At 47.5% G+C, this 19,488-nt stretch overlaps 1 protein-coding gene across 11 annotated transcripts in view; it reads left to right on the plus strand.

Annotated features, from left to right (window-relative positions):
• DAB1 (DAB adaptor protein 1) overlaps window positions 1-19,488 on the plus strand; it is a 1,161,086-nt gene that overhangs the window by 1,108,900 nt on the left and 32,698 nt on the right. For 8 of the 11 annotated variants that reach the window (XM_073896666.1, XM_073896674.1, XM_073896668.1 and 5 more), the window contains 2 exons: window positions 17,261-17,311; window positions 17,409-17,456. The exons of the other annotated variants lie outside the window; for them this stretch is intronic. In XM_073896666.1, the coding sequence (XP_073752767.1) occupies window positions 17,261-17,311; window positions 17,409-17,456 (99 nt within the window). The remainder of the gene's footprint in view (window positions 1-17,260; window positions 17,312-17,408; window positions 17,457-19,488) is intronic. 11 annotated transcript variants of the gene reach the window in all.

The following is a 19,488-nucleotide window of genomic DNA, read 5'->3' on the forward strand; positions in this document are numbered from 1 at the left end:
GAATCATGGTAAAAAAGCCATGAATTCTATGTGCAGTATTCCCCTAGCGCTGGCGTTCTGCTGTTCTCATTGATCGGTAAACTTGGTCTTGGCTTGCTGGCTGTTCTTGCTGATCTTCTGGGAGAGGGGCCTGTTGCCGCGGTTCCCAAATGTCTTTGCCGGAGGCGGAATTGCCCCACCCTTTCCTGGCCCAGGCTATGTAATCTGCTCAGGTTTGCTCTCGGGAGCCTTTGTTCCCTGCAAGCTTTCTGTACAACTTTGGAGAACGAGAGTGAAAATGGCGGCTTCCTAATCCCCGCCCCAGGGGAGCCGAGAACTCAGGGCCCCGCTCCTCAGTGCACCCCCAGAGAAAAGCAGTCACTCCCGTCTCCCCGATCTCCTGCCGCACTCCGTGCTCACCCGGCCTGTGACCGAGCATTTCTATCTCTGGCACCTGACCCCGTGTGGAGTCTCCAAACCCAGCAGATCCCTGCGGTGCACTCTCGCACCGCTCCTCGCGGGGTAGGAAGGGGAGTCTCCCCGGATCTGCCGCTTGTTGGGTCCCTGCTGGAGGAGCAGTGGCCCGACTGTGCCGCAGATCACGGTTTATGGCCACCCCGAGCTGAGAGCCCGGTGCCTCGGCTCAGTCTCTGCAGCTGGCTTCCCCTCTCCGATACCTGGAAGCTCTGCTGCACTCAGGCACCCCCGGTCTTTCTGTGACCCCGAGGGTCCTGAGACCACACTGTCCTGCGAGGGTTCCACCCCCCGCTTAGCCACTGGAACGACGTCTTTCAGCGGACCACACTTCTAAAAGTTCTGATTTTGTGCTCTGCTGCTCTATCACTTGTCAGAAGCGGCCGACAGAGGCCCCCTCCCCCACCGTCTATCCTCCCGAATATCGCCTCGGATTCACTTCTCCGCACGTCCTACCTTCCAGAAAGTGGTTGCTTTTCTGTTCAGAGAGTTGTTGCTATTCTTTTCTTCGATCTCCTGTTGAGTTCGTAGGTGTTGAGAATGGTTTGATCCCTATCCATCTGAATTCTTGAGACCAGATGAAATCCAGGTCTCCTGTTCCTCCGCCATCTTGCTCTGCCCTCCAGGAGATAGAGTCTTAAAAGATGATGGGAACTTAGCACTAGAGGAAGGTGGAACAGTATTCAGGAAGGAGCTGAATGTTTAAAGGCACTGAAATGTGGAAAAGCACGTCATATCCCAGGGGCTTATGAAGAGTCTGGGGTGGTGGGACTGTAGGATGCCTTCACGGCAGCAGGAGACAGGGTGCCAAGGGAAGCCAGCGCCTGTGAGTCAAGGGCCTGGAATGTGGTGCTCAGAAACTGGGATTGGCTGGGAAGCTACTGATGCTCTGGAGTGGCGCTATTTGAGTTCTGATTCTCAGCGTCACTTTGGTGGCCTACAGCAGGTGGCTTGGCCGTTGGAGAGACCATTAAGAAGCTAATTGGATTACCTATGTGTATCTATCAGGATGAAGTCAGGAAAACAGCCCACACGAGGTAATTTAATAGAAGGAATTTAATGTGGAAAACTCGTTACAAAGGTGTTTCAACTGCAGAGCCAAACAGAGGACAGTGGGGCAACCCAAATTAGTAAGAGTCAGAAGTTGCTACCATCCCCAGGGCTGGAAGCGCCAAGAGAGGGGCCAAGGCTGCCAGCAGGCCCTAGGGCTGCAGAGGGAGCTGTCCAGCAGCAGCGGGGACCTTGGCCAGAGGGGCTGGCTGTCTGGTGGAAACTGAAACCATGCAGGCGACTCCACCACTTGCCAGAATCCTGCCTGAAAAGGGCCAGCGAGAAATTCAGTTCTTCTCCCTTCCTCCCACCATCCAGCATCCAATTAGCTCCTCCTGTTGGCCAAATCTAAGGGGAAGTGGGTTGGCAAGGGAGCTCGGGTAATGGAGTTGACAGGGATCAGCCCCCATCATACCACATGGAGCAGAGGGAGGGCAAGAATGGGTCTGAGGGCAAAGAGGTCAAGGGGTAGATAAATAAGGACTACAGTGGGTCTGGACTGCGGGTGAGACCCTGCAGACAGGGAGAGGGACGGAGGGAGGGAGTTGTGTGAGTGAATGATGGGGTAGGTCTGGAAAGATCTTGCTGATGGGGCTGAGAGAAACATGAGGTCTAAGCTACCTCCCAAGTGGCCAGCTTGGGGAGGTCATGAACCAGGCAGTAGGGCCTGAATGCTCCATCTCCTCTTATCTAGTGCTGTCCTCTACGTACCTGCTATTTTACGTCTCTAGGTTCTAAGAGTGTTTGCAGGTCAGCCTTTCCATCCTCCGTCTTTAGGTTCTTGCCAAAGACAGTAGTCATCCCTTTCATCCCCCTCTCTGTTCTCAGTTCCTGACTCCCATTTGGGTGGTGTCACATTATCACTTTGAATGATATCTGGCTCTTCCTTTGCAGTTTGAAAAACCGGGCTGTCATGAATGGAATCAAGCAGAGTTGTAGACAGCTCGCTGTTAAATCATTCCCAAAACTTGTTTTCTACAAATGCAAATGTGGAAGGGGATAAGTACTTGCGTAAGCAGTTGCCTGGTGTCCTGTTTGCTCAGTTGTGTGTTGGCAATAATCATGTCTGGACAAAACAGTGATCACTCTATTGCTGTGTGCAAATACCTGCCGCTGTTCTCCTGAAGGAATGGTCTTCAAGCTTTTTATAAAACCCCAGAACTTTCATTCAGATGAAATGTGCCCAGTAGCTTTATATATAAACAGATGGAAGGGTAGTTGTGGTTGAAGCTGGGTTGGAGTCTCAAGGCCTACCCGCCTGGAATCCTTTACTGAAGGATGGAAGGTTCTAGAAAGGCAGAGATCCAGAGAGGGTAATGTGAAAGCCACTGTCCAAAAAATCCACTAGTTAATTCCATGGGAGAAGTGGAGTGTTCAGATGAAAAGATCTTTCATGTTATTTTCCATTGGAGCCTTTGTTATTCTACAAGTGAATTCATGAACACAGACTGCAAGCCTACTCTTTGGAAGAGAGTAAAGCAGCAGAAAGAACACAAAATTTGAAGTTAATTAGAGCTTTATATTCCTTAGCTGTACAACTAGGCAAGGTGCTTTATCTTTTGGATAAAATGTTCCGAGTGGCCAGTTAGCAACATGGGCAGAGCACTTGGCATTAGTTAGAGGTGGAGCCTTTCAGCCCTACTACTTAGGCCTTACATTTCTCTCCTTCAGTTACCAGCTGTGTCAACCTGGATGGTGTGTTCACTCATAAAATGTAGATAATGACTGTGGTGCCTATCTCATGGAATTCTTCTGAGGACTGAATAAGGTGATACATGTATAGCATATAGATCAGCCTCTGGCACATAATAAGTGCTCAATAAATGTTAGCCATAATTATTATTATGAGCTGTTATGGCCATAGGACTATACCAAATGCTTCAAGAGACAGAAGGAGGAGTAAGACCTGGCTCAGTCACTAGGGTGCTTTGGTCTATGGGTGGGAATAACTTTGGTACATAGAAGGAGGGGCTAGAGTGCCTTTAATTCTACGTGGCTAAGCAAAGTCAACAAGAACAAGTGTAACCTGAGAGTCTGGGGTAGGGCTGAACCTGCAGGAGAGTTTCATGGCTATGGGGCGGGGATAAGGAACATTTGTCACTATCAAAGCAAGGGACGGAGATAGGTGCTTATGCACAACCACGGGGCTCTCCCAAGCAACCATGAGAAGTAGGTCTCTCCTCTACTACGAAGGATATTAAAGATCAGAGAAGTTATATCACTTAGCACAGCTAGAAGAGGCATCACTAAGAATCTAAGCCAGTTCTGTCTGAACTTAAATTTAGGGTGACCTAGTTTATCATCCAAAGTGGGTTACTTTTGAAAGCCAAAGGGGTCTGCTATTAACAGTGCCATCAGGACAATAGGCATGAACAGGAGCTGTTCTCAACAAACCAGGATGTAGGGCCACCTACCCAAAGCCAGTGAATGTCCTTCCCAACCGGGCCAACCTTGTCTCGAAGACCAGAAAACACATGAGATTTCAAACAGAAGGCAGGAAGCCTCTTCCCTCCTTGTTCTTGGCACTTCCCACCCATTGTTACCTGGGCTGAAGCAACCGCAGTACTAGCCACAAAGTAGAGGTGCCCTGACACGTGCTTGCCCCTTCAGTGGGCATAAATCAGATTATTTGGAGATCTGTTACATGGTGAAAAAAATGTGGACCCGCGGTGTCTGGTAACTGCTACTGCTGTGAGCCTATCATTATTCCTCTAATACAGACCATTAACATTCACAGAACCTTAACTACAGCATCTCTAAGGAGCCCCACTATAATATACAGTTTCCCCATAAATATCCATTGATGCTGACACTCATTCTCTCTGGGTACAGTAGTTCAGCTTTTCTGGATAAATCATCATGCGGAGGCCCTTTCTCTCTCCGTAACTGCCATTATTAGTGGTTACAGAAGGATAATGAACAAACTTGAGTTGTAAAAAAGGAGAAAGAGATGAATGATCTTGGAGAATACAAAAATACATGTTGGGGACAGTCCCACCCTGAAACATGCAAAACCTGTCTTAGCAATGACTTAGAGAGGAGGCAAGAAATGAACATTTGCTGAACGCTTACTGGGGGCCAGGGAGAACGGGCGTTGCTTGGCAAGCTCTAGCTGGTTCAGTCAATCGCCAAGACTGCATCGCCTAAACGGCAATTTGTGATACTTTTTAAAACGCGACTCCCTTGGCCCCACCCCCTGGATCTGCTTTGGTAAGGCTCGAGTGCCTGTGTGTGTGTGTGTGTGTGTGTGTGTGTGTGTGTGTGTGTGTAAAGGGAGATTGATAAAGCTCCCCCAATGGATTCTGATGCTCCACTCAGTTTATCTAGTTTAATTAACATAGCAACTATGATTGTCTCCATTTTATGAGCAAGAAGACTGAGGTTGAGATGCTAGGGGGAGAGGGAAATAAGGTCTGGCTCTGAAGGAGGCATCCCTGGCTCCTGACTTGTACATAAAGAAGGGCTCCTGGGAAGGTGACATTGACTAACTTGTTACACACTCTCCCCGCCCAACCTCCTGTTTCCTGCCTTTTGCAGAGCTCTGTCAATGCCTCACCATGTTTCTCTCAGGCAGGTTAGCAGCTGTCCTGGTCTCTGTTACTCCTCTTTCCCACTGGTGTGTGCTGTCAGCCCGATACTCCGGCTTCGTTCCCGATTTCCTGTATTTTTCAGTCTCCTTGTGTCTCTGGCTATTTCTCTGTTGTTCTTTCCACAGTCACCTAGAAATTTCCAACCCCTTGAGCCCCAGTCAGTCATCATTACTTGCAGTGTGATCTAGCCAGGGTCCTCCAGGGAAGATCGGGGTGGGCTGTGGCAGGGCAGGCTCCCAAGCTGCCCACTGTGGTTGCTCCTTCCAGAACCCATAACTCTCTCCCTAGTCTTAAAGCCCAGATCGTCTGACACCTTTTGTTCTCCTCAGCATAGCTTAGTAGTTAGGAGCACGTACTCCAAAGCTAGCCCACTTTGGTGAAAATTGTAGCTCTACCATCTACTAGCCGTATGACCTTGGGCAAGTTAATTAACCCTTCTGGGCCTCAGCTTACTCCTCTGATAATGGGGATAGCAACAGCACAACATTCGTTGTAATAATTAAAGGAGTTAATACGTAAATAGTGTCTACACACACAGAGGAAGTTCCATCTAAACAGTAACCGTTATTATTTCGCTGCATGGCTCCCGCCTGGCCAAGAAGGGCTGAGGTCTTAATATTAATACTAAAACCATCCTCTCCTCTTCAGACCAGAATGGACTGTTTGGGATACATTCTAGAGATAGAATTACCATTTCTTAATGAATGATTGGATGTCAGGGTGTGGGAGAGAGATGAATTGAAAGTGATTTGTCCATTTGGGGGTTTTATGGATCTACCACAACCGAAAATAATGATCTCAACCATTTGTGACCTAATCAAGTCTATATGGACTAGTTTAGATTAAAAAGGTCTTTCATAGAGCAGGTGTAGCCAGCGTGCAGGTAAAGAGGGTCTCTGCCTGTGAGGTCTGTGTAGGATCTCGTGAAATATGCCATCTTCTTGCCCTACTACCTGGTCTTCAAAGAGCGGGTGTCTAGCACCAGAAAACAGGCAGGAAAAGCAACAGAGACCAAAGCAGTGATGTCAAAGTAGCAAGCATGTAGTTCCCTTGTCCCTGTAGTAGCATGCACAAAGTGTCTCTGTTGTAATGGCATAGTTTCTGCCCAGGTGCTATACAAGTCAACCCGGGTCCCAGCCCTTGCCCAGCTCACATTTCCCAGGGGAAGGCTGCCAGCAAACAAGTTAAAAGACAGAGCATGAGTGCAAGCCACAAAATCAAGCGAGATAATGTGATGAGAAGTGAGGGGCTGCTCTCCTATTTAGGGAAATGGTCACAGGAGGTCTCCCTAGCGAGGTGACACCTGAGTTGAGATCTAAACTATGAGAAGAAACCGGGGGGACAGGGACAGGGAAAAGCAAGGATAAGGGCATGCCCCAGTGGTCCACGAGGATCAGAGAGAACGGTGTTGGCCAGAGCACAGTGGGAATGGGGGAGAGTGGAAGATGAGTTCAGACACGGGGGCGGGTGGAGCAGCCAGGCACGGACAGTCCTACAGGTAGTGGTACAGAGTTTGGATTTTGTTCCAAGTGTAATGGAAGACAGTGGAACATTTTACGCAGGGAAGGGACCCTGATCTGATGTAATACCACTGTGACTGTTGTATTGGAGATGAACCTAAAGGGCAAGAGTGAAAACAGAAGTCTAGGCAAAAGAGAATGTAGTGGAAGGGATGGGAAGAGGCAGGCAGAGCTGAGGTAGCTTCTGGAGAGAGCAATTTTTAGTGAGTGGTTGGATGTCAGGGCACGGGAGAGGAGGAATCAAGAGTACATGTGAGGGCTTGAGCATCTAAGCATGAGTTGTTGGCCTTTACAGAAATCAGAGGACAAGGAAGGAATGGGTTGGGGGAGATCCAGAGTTCTCTGGACATGGGATAGGATCACTTCACCAATTTCTAGCAACTAAGGGGGAGGATGATAAGATCAGATATTGGCTCAACTTCAGGTAATAAGGAGTGTCACAGATTGACTACCACCCTTCAGCCACCGATGGATCTCACTAATGGGAAGGACTTGAAGAATTCAGATGAAAATGCCGTCCAGGTACTAGAAGGGCCAGAAGGATAGCATGTCCCTGTTCTTGTAACTTTTCCGGAAACATCTCCCTAGCATGACTTTGAAATCAGAACAAGGGCCATTTACCCTGATTGCAAAGCCTCAGTGGGTCAAGTGACAGAGTGGATATGTGATCCTTTCTAGAGTTTATAATAGTAAATGCCAAGTCTTTGTGAGTGAGCAAGTGTGTGTGTATGTGTGTGCATACATGTGCACACACATTCATGCCGAGCATTTGGAAACACCATATGGACTACCATACCCTCCGCTTAGTAAGTCATGCTATAACCAAGTTTCTGTTCAGTTTCCTATTCTCTTATATAAACATGTTCATCCATTCACTCATTCTGGTTTTTTTTTAATTTGCCAATTCAATATAATTTCCTTTTGTGTGCTAGTCACTGGGCTATCTAGATATTAGGAATGCGAAAATGAGTAAGATAACAGTGTCCCATAAAAGGAACTTAGTCTCTACAAGGTCATAGTCTGTAGTGGAGAAGAGAAAATCAACCATTGCAACTGGACTTATGTGAGCCTGCCCAGGGGAGGCTCATCTAATCCATCCTGAGGGCCTTGGAGAAAGGCTTGGAAGGGGTAACTAGTCTCAAGTCTCTAGGGATGTGTTGGGGTTCTCCTAATGAACAAGGATGGGAAAGGCAGCCAGTCATGGAAAGTAGCTTGTACCAAAGCCTGAAGGTGAGAAATATACTAAGAGACCTGTTAGGAGGGCATGTGAAATCATAACACAAATGTACAAACTATTTGTAGGTTGAACAATCAATCAGAGACAGTTGAGGATAGTGCTCTTCTGGATTTTCTGACTTCCAACCTTTAGGCTGCTGTCCAGGTCTGTCCTTTTGGTGAACATTGCCTCATCTGATCTTCAGAGATCTGCGAAGTAACCATTTCCCTCACTGTTTTACATATGAGCAAACTGGGCTTTCCTTGGGGCCTTAGTTTCCTTGTGGTAAAATATGTGCTAGGTTTCTCTGCTGTGACTTACAGATCTCCTCTTAGTCTGTACAATTGGGAGGGGAATCATGATACTTACTTGGAGGTCTTAACTATACATCAGGGGCCACGCCTCTGAAGCTACTACCTGAAATCTTACCCAAGCTAATCTTCACATAGTTTTGTGAGATGGATATTTCCCCAATTTTACAACAAAGAAAAATCAAGAGATGAGTCAAGTAGTCGACTTCCATTCACCCAAAAAGAGAATTCTGGTTTTGGTTGTTTGCAATGGCTTCCGTCCTGTGTGTGCCATTGCAGCAGTGACATTGACCCCCGCTCTGTGAAAATGCTCAGTGCGGTACCCCTGTTGTGACACTCGTCACGCTCTGACCTGAATTGCAACCCTCCAGTTAGCCTAGCTTGACTGTTACAGCTCAGAGGAGGGACAGCATCTCAGCCTTTGTAGTGTTGGCCCAATGCCTTGCTCATCGTGGGCACTTAGGAAGTTTATTAATTCTTAAATGAATGCCTTGAGGACTGAATCCAGGAATGAAGACGTGACTAAGGAAATGAATATGCCCGAGCACATAAAATCTGCATTCTTCCAGAGAAGAAAAGGAAAAGCATTTTGCCCAGAACGGCTGTCAGAGCAGCAGGCGAAGCCCTCCTGACTATTTTTTTCCTTTGCTGTGACATCTTTCCATTTGTGATTTCCTCTGATTGGCTCCGTGCTCAGCCTGAGCCTCCGCTACTCTCGCTTGATTTCAACTCCATCCAGTATTTCTTGTTACCGTTTGGGCGCCATCTGGATCCCAGGAGTAGCCTCTCCACAACACACGCAGCAGCAGAGAAAGAGATGGCTGACTCTCAGAGAAGGTCCCCTGCCCTCCTCCCCACCAGTGTGTGGAGATCCTGTCGTGCCGCTGAGCCAGTTTCACAAGGGGTTCTGATTCACTCCCTTTTCAAAGTACTGAACTGATGCCAAATCTTGTTAGGAGTTTTGAAACATCCTCGAGTTTTTGCTAATGGAGGACCAGAATAATAGATTTTTGAAAGGAGAGGCAATAAAGGAAGAGATCGTTAAAAACAAGTAATTACGAGCTTTGGGGAAGTCGTTCGCCTTTCAGCCTCCCGTCTTCTCTGCACCTCTCCACGTGTGCACGTGTGTTCGCACGCTGACGGCCGCTGCAGGAGGAAAGCCGTCTTGCAGCCCGACGAAGGGAGCTGAAGCAAGGAAGGGGGCTCCACATTCCAAAATTCTCCTTGTCAAGTGGCAGCGCTTTGGGGTGAGGCCATGGGTTGGGACCAAGATCTGGAGCCCCAGAGGCTTCTACGAGTGTGAAAGCATGAACTTGGTGCGGCGCCCCTGCAGAAACTCAGTGGCCAGGCTGGTGTTTTCAGTGTTTCTTCCTGATCCCCATCACCGGCCCCATTTTGGCTGTCACCGTAGAAATAGCCGTATCTTCATCTCTCTTTCTGATCACCGCCTCACGACAACAGAACTGATACCGTCAGACCCCCGCTAGCACTACTGCAGCCATCTCAAAATGTCGGCTGCCCCTCAGGATCGGGTTGGACCCCGTGTGTTTCGTAGTCAAGACAACAGCGGTGGGAACCACCAGCATGAGCCCTGTCATCACTCTGAACCAAGCGCTCTGTACTGAAGGCTTCGCATGATAATTATCCTAGGACAATTGTCTTCTTTTCCGTCCCCCTCAGAGGAGGTAAGAACAAGGACTGTGTCTTATCGTAGTTGCTCAGTAAATAGATGTGGAGTAAATAGCAGTGGGTTCTCATAGTCATGGCAGAGGTCACTGGTCACCACCACTGTCACCCCAACCCCGGCACTGCCCCGTTGCAGGCACCGTGATCCACGTCTCCTACCCCTCCTCACTGTTAGTGAGATCTAACGTACTTAGCTCTGAGGAGCTTCTTGCGTACTCCACCCTCCGCCCGCAGATCATGCCACCGGCCCTATCCTTGCCTTTTTTTGTTTTTGTTTTTTTGTTTTTCTCGAGAAAATAATGCCTATGTTTTAGAAAATCTGGGTGTGGAAATGTGGAGTTGCTAACTGGATTCTGAAATCAGGATGGAGAAGGGTAAAGAGAAGGGCATGGGGTAGGAGGGATGAATGACGGGGCTGACCCCCGGAATGGTCCAGCCTCGCCAGTGTCCACACGGGGCGAAGGGTATGGTCGCCGGAACCTGCTGTGGCTGTTTCTGCTGGGAAGGCTATGTCACACCTTCAGCTTCTCCAGGGGACTTTGCCCCTGCCCGGGATTTGTGTCTCCCAACACTTTACAGTGGCCTGGATTCTGTCCACAGTCACCTACCAAGTAACTATTCCATGGTTATCCATCCTTCCTTCCTTCCTCCCTCTATTTCTCCCTTCCTCGCTCCCTCCTCTCTCTCCCTCCCCCTCCCTCCCTCACTCTTTCCTTCCCCTTCCTTTCTCCCCCCTCCCTCCCCATCTCTCTCTCCCTCTCTCTGCTACTCTCCCTCCTCCTCCCCTCCTCCCACCCTTCCTTCCTTTCTGTAATTTTGGAAAAGGAACTGACATCCATTGAGATTTTATTCTGCCAGTTACTGTGCTAATTTTATTCCTACACATCAACCTTCTTGCTGCTTCCTCTCAGCAAGCCCCTACACTGGCCTATTTTTCGAGGAGAAAACTGAGGCTCAGAGCGAGGAAGGAATTTATCCAAGGAAATACCAATGATGAAGCAGCAGTTCGAACTGATGCTCTTGCAGACATCCCTCTTTCCACTCCCCCACCCTGCCTAGCCTAAAAACATCAAATTTCGCACCCTAGGAGTAGCTATTATTTTCAAATGCAAATTGGTTTTCTTGACATTTGACTGAAGTTGGGAAGCACAAGGGTCCAGAGTCAGATCCCTGAGCCACAGCAGCCCCCTGGTCATTGACATTAGCCTGGTCACCTTAGCGCCCTGACCTTCCAAGGGGTGTCTGCCTTTCTCATGCCACCTGAATAAAGCACCAGCAAATTCTTTTTACCTCCAGTCCCCATCTTGATTTTCTCCTTGCATAGTCAGAAAGACCATTTCAACCTGAATGTCCACTGAGGATGAATAGATTAAGAAAATGTGGTAGAGGCACCTGCGTGGCTCAGTCTATTAAGTGTCTGCCTTCAGCTCAGGTCATGATCTCTGGGTCCTGGGATCAAGCCCCATGTTGGGCTCCCTGCTCAGCAGAGAGCCTGCTTCTCCCTTTCCCTCTGCCCCTTCCCCCACTCCCCGGCTTGCGCGCGCACTTTCTCTCTCTTTCTCTTTCTCTCAGCTCACTCTCTCAAATAAATAAATAAAATCCTTTTTTTTTTAATGTGGTAGATCCATACACTGAAATATTATTCAGCCTTTAAAAGGAAGAACCTCCTTCCATATGTGACAGCTTGGCTGAACCTTGAGGACATTACACTAAGTGAAAGAAGCCAATTGCAGAGGACAAATACTGCATGATACCACTTCTCTGAGGTCTCTGACATAGCTGGACACACAGAGGCAGAGGGTAGCATGATGGTTGCAAGGGGCTGGAGGAAGGGAAAGTAGGGAGCTGCTATTCAACTAGTATAAGTTTTAGTTCTGCAAGATGACTAAGTTCTAGAGACCTGCATTGTGCCTGTAGTTAATAGTTCTATACTGTACTCTCTAGAATTTGTTAAGGTGGTAGATCTTTTTTTCTTTAAAATTTTATTTATTTGTCAGAGAGAGAGAGAGAGCACAAGCAGGGGGAGTGGCAGGCAGAGGGAGAAGCAGGCTCCCCACTGAGCAAGGAGCCCAATGCAGGACTCGATCCCAGGATCCTGGTATCATGACCTGAGCTGAAGACAGACACTTAACCAACTGAGCCACCCAGGCGTCACAAGGTGGTAGATCCTAGGTTAAGTGTTCTTGCCACAGTAAAAAGAAGTGGCGGGGGGCAGGAGGGAGGAGACTGTTCCAGGGACCAGCTTAATTTTTAGGAAGCCAGATGTAAATATTTCACTGTCCAAGGATTTACAGATGTATGACACTTGAAGATGTTAGCTTTCATCATAAGGTCTAAGCATTCCCCGCCCCCTCTAACCTTCTGGACAACCTCTGGGACCCTCCTGAAATGGCAGCTAGGGAAAGGAGGGCCATTACCTGCTATAATGAGGCCCAACTTGGAGTGACTACAGGAAACTTTTCAGTCATTACAGAGACATAGCCTCCAAGCAGCACCAATTCCTCTATGAGATTGGGTGGATCCAGGAAGACCACTGAGCTCCAGATCTCAGTAGTCCTGGAACATTTTGGCATTAAATGGGACTCCATTCTGTTGTAATGATGATGAGGCTTCATGGACTTCCTTTGAAACATGAATCTTAATTTCCTTTAAAAAGCCCCACAAATATCTAGCTCTGGCTTAGTTCAGGCAATGAAAAAATCTTTTACACCAGAAGAAGCCTGCTGTTTTTGCAAACTTTTTTAAATAAATATTCCCTAGAGCTAAACTACCAAAGTAACCGCTAGCTACATATTGGCTATTTAAATTGAAATTAATTAAAGCTAAATAAAATTTGTTTTTTTGAAGATTTTATTTCTTTATTTTAGAGAGAGAGGGAGAGTGAACACCAGCAGGGAGAGGGGCAGACAGGAAGAGGGAGAGAGAATCTGAAGCAGACTCCACACTGAGCACAGAGCCTGACCCGGGACTTGATCCTACAACCACGGGACCATGACCTGAGCCGAAACTAAGAATCAGACACTTGACCAACTGAGCCATCCAGGCGCCCCCCAAAAAATGAAACTTTAAGTTCAGTTCATCAGTCACATCAGCCGTATTTAAAGTGCTCAACAGCCACATGGAACCACACAGGCTACCATATTGGATATTACAGACATAGAACTTCCCATCGCACAGAAAGTTCTATGGGGCAGTGCTGCTCTTGGGAGAAATCATTTATTACATCACATTTTCTGGTCCCCATCTCAACTCCACCACCACCCCCACTTTGTTCTTCATTTGCCTGAGTTTTTCCTGTCTCTCTCTGTCAGGAGGTAGGAAGGCAGCTGTTTACTCTTGGCTAACAGTGATAGAAAGCTCAACTCCTAGATACCACAGAGGGAATTAGTCTTCATTAGCATGTGTCTTCCTTGTTAGATCACTCACCAGGGAAAGGTACATACATTCGAATGCCTGGAATCACTAGGTGCCTTAATAGTACCCACTTTGGTGCAGTTACAAATCACTTAAGTTAATCCATTTCTCCTGAGCTTTCTAAATGGATAATTGAATTCTTTCTTCTGTAGTATCGGCCTGAGTTCTGAGTTGAGGGGTAGATTCCTTGCATCCTCCCTGGCCCCACTTCTTTCCACTCCCAAACTAGAATGATTGTATATTCTTGCTCCGCTCTGAGCTTCGGAAGAGCGAGGTCCATGTATTATTCATCTTTGTATCCCCAGCGCCTAGCCAGAGTTTGGCATGTGAAAAGCACTCAGTGAATGTTTGTTGAAGAAATTAATCAATTACATAATCAATCAAGATGTCTTCAGTTTTCCCAGTAGGACTTTACTAATTATTCCTACAGAGAATTCATTCCCCAGCACAGTGATTCTGAAGTCTGGCTGCACACTGGAATCACCTAGGGATCTTTTAGAACCAACTGATGCCAGGACCCCACCCCAAACCCTGACAATCCAAATCTCTTATAGTGGGGCCTAGGCATCAGTAGTTTGGTGAAGCCCCCCACACACACACACACAAAGAATTGCACTGTGCAGCCGGGGGTGAGAATCACTGCAGGGTTCTGATTTGGCAGATCTTTTTGACGTGTTCACCTACAGCCCATCTCACCCACTGTCACGTTCACTGTAAGATTAACAGGAGTCTGACCTTAATAGTTAATTTGTTCAGTTATGGGACAACAGTGTTCCCTCTGCTTCAAACAGAGACTCTAGGAAGATAGACTCCCTGTGGAAGCTTTCTTTCAATGTCTTCATGAAGATTCGGGCTAGAACTGTCTTGAAACAACACAAGAGAATCTCTTCTGTTAAACCCTCACTGGAGGTGTACATTATGAATAAATCTGATGTCATATTGAGTCTTGAGAAGCAGAATGCATGCCATCATAATAAATGTGGGAAACATATCTAAAAGGGGAAAAAGAAGACTTGAAGATGAGTGAACAAAAACTCTAGTAGTAATTATAGGTAAAGCAAGCTGGGGATGGGGAGGGCCTTAGGGAATGGATTCCAGGTCCTGACCATGAAACTCAACAGGGAGGAAGTGCCCTCGTGGCAGGGTCTCCCCACTGGCTGGATGAAATGCATGGGGTATCGCTGAAGCTTGCCCCAGACAGGAGGACGGGGGTCCAAAGAATGACTGAGCCAGGATTAAAACAGGAAGGTCACCACCAGCACCAGGTATAAGAGGTGTGGCCAGGAGAATGATCGGGCAAGACTGGCCAGAAGGGAGATGTGAGGGAGAAGACAGGGTCAAGGATGGACTGAGGGGTTCTGGACAGAGGCCAGGAAGTGTGGGGCAACCTTTTACATGGGGTCGGGTCTATCCTCTCAAGCAGGGGTAGTTTCTAAAAAGGGGCCTCCCATAAATTTTTTTTTCTCTCTTTCTTTTTCCAAATACCATCTAATAGTAGTTTTCTAACATTAAAAAATGTGTGCCTGTGCATTCCAAAAGTGTACCAAATGAGACAGGATGAGACCATACTAGGGACCACTGCTATTTATTGAGCACCTACTGTGTGCCAAGCACCAAACAAGACCCCCCCACACACACACACACCTCAATTAATCCTCTCAATAAACCTGAGACAACATTATCACCAGCACTTTAAAGATGAGAAAACAGGCTGACTAGCTCGTTGTCCAGGATCCCACAGACCATATGTAGCACAGTCAGGGTTCGGTCCACGTCTGTGTGACTTCAGAGAGATGCCTTTGCTCACACGCCCAGGCCACGCTTTGTCCGAGTGGACGGAAAAGGCCTCCTCCCACCACAGCTCCACTCCTCACCAAAGGCCACCCCTTCTCTCACCAGGAAAGTGACGGACTCATACCAGTGCTGGTTATCCTCACACATTCTCGTTATATGGTGGGGGTTTTATGAGATTCTACCACAGGCTGTTTTTCAAATTTATTTAATTCATCCATCATGCTCTGAAGCCATTTGCTTTTTTATATTGGACAGATGTAATGAGATTTTGGACACTAAAAAATGTTTTTATTAAAAGTTATGACCCAGAGCTAGTTGGTAGGGGCTGTACCATAAATCCCCAGAAGTGTGGGAATTTATAAAGGATAGTAGTGACATAACCTTAACCTTTTAGGCCACACCATAGATTATGGGATCACTTAGGCTAATATTACCTCCCTGCTCTCCCCACCTCTGGCCAAATGGAATCATAATAATAATTTATCTGGTTAGCTGATGTGGTTGCTCTTCCTCTCTTTGCCACGGTTGACTCCCGACAAGCCATGGCCTGGTGGAAGCAGGTGGTTGAGAGCAGACTTGGTGGTGGTGGGCCTGGAGGCCCTGCTGTGGTGGGCGTGGGCACATTGGTTCTCCTGCTCTGCTCTGCAGCCCCGTAACTAGGGCTGACCTCGCACAGTCACCTTTTCTCCAGACTGGGCGGAGGTGGTTATGGGAGATGGTTTCTCCAGTCCTTCATTGCCAACAGGAAGCTCCCCTCAGAAGCAGGGAGTGATGCCACTATTTGTTCATGCATAATAATCCCATTTTAATGTCAATATTGTTAGATTCATAATAACATTGCACTACTTGGAAATCATCCAAAAAATAATCAGCTTGGGCATATTGACCAAAACATGATGACTAAAAAACATATATATAATAGATATTATGTATATTATCGGTAATACATATTATCAGCGTGACTTTGGTAATTAGCATTTGTTAAGCAGAGTGCCAGGGTGTCAGATGGTGAGCACAGTACAGCAGAAGACTGAAAGGGAATTTCAGTAGAGAAGTTTATTACTCACAGGTCCTGGAGGAGGTACAGAGCACACCTCAGGAGGTCACCTGGGGAAAGTCAAGGCAGGCTGCTGGCAGAGAAAGTATGGCAGACCCTAAGGTGCATGCCTTTATTAGGGCCCACAGTGAAGTGGTTTGGGTCCCCTGGACTAAGGCCAGATTGGTCAATTCACACCAAAAATAACAGGATTTTGGTAAGCTCCACAGGGGTTTCATCTAAGGGTCACATAGGGGAAGGCGGGAGAGACTGCTAATCACAAGACCACTGGGGCACTGGGGGAGTCATATTAGGGGTTTATAATTACTTGTGACTCTGCAAGCTGTTTTTCTAGGGCTTGTTCATAGAAGGGGCTGGTGTCCATTCAAGGCCCCTGAAGTTAGCCCAGCCACACAAATGGATGCCAGTGCAGAAATACAGAGTCGCTTAGCAAAATCCTCAACAATTATGAACAATAAAATACAAAATTAACAGATTTGGTCAACTGCCAACTACTTTTAAAACATACATTCGTTCATATATTTTTGAGCACTGCTAGGTGCCAGATCCGCTGTGAGCAGCCAGGATTTGGGAATAAACACAGCATGGTCATGCTTCCAGAAGCACAATGTAATCAGCAGAGATGATGTGCTATTACTCTGATGATTTTCAGCTCAGAGGATCAAGGGGAGCTTCATGGAAAAGGTGGCCTTCCAGCTGGGTTTGAGGAATTTGGTGCTTTGAGCTTACAGAGATGAGGAGAAGAGCATTTCAAGCAGAGGGGACAATCTGCCTAAGGGCTCTCACAAAGCTAGCTGTTCACAGACTGCTCCAAAGAGTTAAGAGTTTGGCCAAAACACATGATAGTATTTTTTTTTCCTTTTAAAACAAAAATCTTGAGTGTAAATAAACATCATGCTCTTATCTGTTGCCACCATTGAGGCGGGCTGGGTAACATCTGAAATTGCAGAAAGATATTCTTGAAGCCTACAAACTTACCGCTGCTGGATTTCCTCCTGATCAGGCCCGTGTTTTATCATCTGCTTCTGCGGGGTACACGCTGGCCATAGCTCCTGCCTAGGGAGACCGTGGGAGTGGAAAGCATAGATCCCGTCGTCATTAAACTCATAAATCCATGCCATTTGTGTGTCAGACTCTTCATCCTCATTCATCATCACTTACACTTTCAGGACGGTCACCTGTTTGAGGATTTTGAAGAACGGTTTGCTGCGGCCACCCTGGTAAGAATGAGAGGGCCCTGTCTGTGTCTGGTTAACTCTTTCAGGTCATTATCCCATTGTTCATTTCATGCTCATAAGTCATGCCTTGTGGTTACAGAACAGAAACCTGCCCGTGGACTTTGATGAGATTTTGGAGGCAACAAAGGTAAGGCCTCCAGGCTCTTGGTAAATGACGGTCACTCTGGTCATTCACATTCACGCATTCCATGTTCTCCTCATCCAGCCTGCGTGAACGGCAGCTGGGGGCTCTGCTCTAGTGGGTGCCTAGTCTAACGTTCACGGGCAGATTATTGGTGAGCCCTGTGATGAGTTCAGAAAGTATGTGTGCATGAGTGTGTGTGTGTGTGTGTGTGTGTGTGTGTGTATTGAGGTTGTGTATTGGAGAGGAGCTGACCTGGTGTCATTCAACAAATATTTTTCAAGTTCCCAGCATGTCCCGGGCATTTTGATAGATGCTAGAGATTCAGTAGAGTGGGAGGACACAAGACGCTGTCCTTGAGCTCACGATGTCCCAGTGAACCAGTGCACAGCATGTGTAAGATGAGGTAGGTTAGTCTGGTGTAGTGTAACATAACAGTACACTGGGGGTTCGGGCACATAAGCAGGATGCGCTGAGTGCACGTAAGTGAAGAAAAACCAGGCAAGGCTGCGATGTGGTCGGTATACCCTGGACTAGATATACTGGTTTGCAGCCAGTGCTTATTCAGATTGGTCGATACACAGGCCAGTGAATAGTATCACCTTTAACGAGAGGGTGTGTGGAAAGTCTCTAGGACAGGGGTCCTCGACCTTGGCTACAAATTCGAATCACCAGGAGAGCTTTTAAAGTCACAGTTACTAGGCTGTACTTCAAACTGGCTCATTCAGAATCTCTAGGAGAGTGGAAAGCAGGCATCAGTCTTTCCCTTCAGGTGCATCGAAGGTTGAGAACCACTGATCCAAGTATCATATAAACTGTTCTGGACAGTGGGGTGGGGTGCAAATTGAGTTAGCAAACACTTCCCAGAAAGAAAAAAAAGTCGTCTGATTTCTGTCCTGAAGGATGGGTGGGAGAGGCAATTGGGGAAGGAATAAATACTCTCAGTAGGAGGAGGAACATGTGCAGAGGCCTTGAGGGGGCCCCTCCTGTTGTAACCCTGTGTCTCTCTTCTCCATTGCGCTGCCCTGATTCTTTGATGGGTCTGATTTTCCATCGAACAGCCAGCCCATGAGAGTAGGAACGGGAACAGGCTCATATCCCCTGCTCTCAATACGGCAGCTGATGCACAGTAGGGGCTCCATACTTTTCCTACACGAAGGAGTGCCTGATGCCAAAACATAAGGAGTGGGGCTGTGAGAATGTGTTTGGGGGTCAGCCAAGGACATCTCAGCCTTCATCAGTGGCACTTTCAGAATTTCTCTGCAGGAGGGGGCCTCGGAGTCCGCCAGCCATCTAGTAGAAGGAAGGACCAGGGAACTAATCTTGAAACCTCAGTGGCACAGCACTCTAAGTATTATTCAAAAACCGTCCCTTGTTCATATCAAAGAATGGCTGTGAAGGGGCTGGCCCGAGGGAGAGATCAAGGACCTTCCTCCTCAACAGCGAAGCTATTCTTCTCCCCTTCACTGGACGGGGCGGCTTCCAGTGTCCCTCTGCTCACCCCGGGAAATGCCCAGGGCCTAAAGGAGGCAGAATCTGCCATCGGCAGCCTCATCGCTACCAGCAGATGTCTGAAGTGCTGGTAATGGAAAGGCCCATAGGCATCTTGAACTGAGCTTCCAGTTGAGTTCTTCAGATGGATGTCCATCATGGTAGACCCTTTAGGAACCCTGGCTTCTGGTTAGAGAATACTGTGGCTACACTCGCCTCATCTAGGAAGTCTAACTAGGGCTTGTGAAGGGATAGATCGATAAATGAGGTGTTGCTTGGCCTGTGGGTCAAACCCAGTTTCTTTTAGCTCACCAACCATAGGTAAGTGGTGTTATCTCTTGGTCTCCGCTCACGTGCAGAGGACAGCTAGAGAGACAGCTATGCCACCAGTGAGCTCAGTGAGCCTCAGACATGATGATAACGTATTGGAAAATGTATTGTAAACTATAAAATGTTTTACAAATGGTTACTTTTTTGGGATGGGATTCTGGGATTCTGGCTGCCTCATGAGGCATGTACCTCATCCCCACAAATGGGATTCTGGCTG

This window comes from Callorhinus ursinus, unplaced genomic scaffold (genome assembly GCF_003265705.2).
Source record: "Callorhinus ursinus isolate GAN/ISIS: 27379988/994484 unplaced genomic scaffold, GSC_fseal_2.0 scaffold9, whole genome shotgun sequence".
NCBI lineage: Eukaryota > Metazoa > Chordata > Mammalia > Carnivora > Otariidae > Callorhinus > Callorhinus ursinus.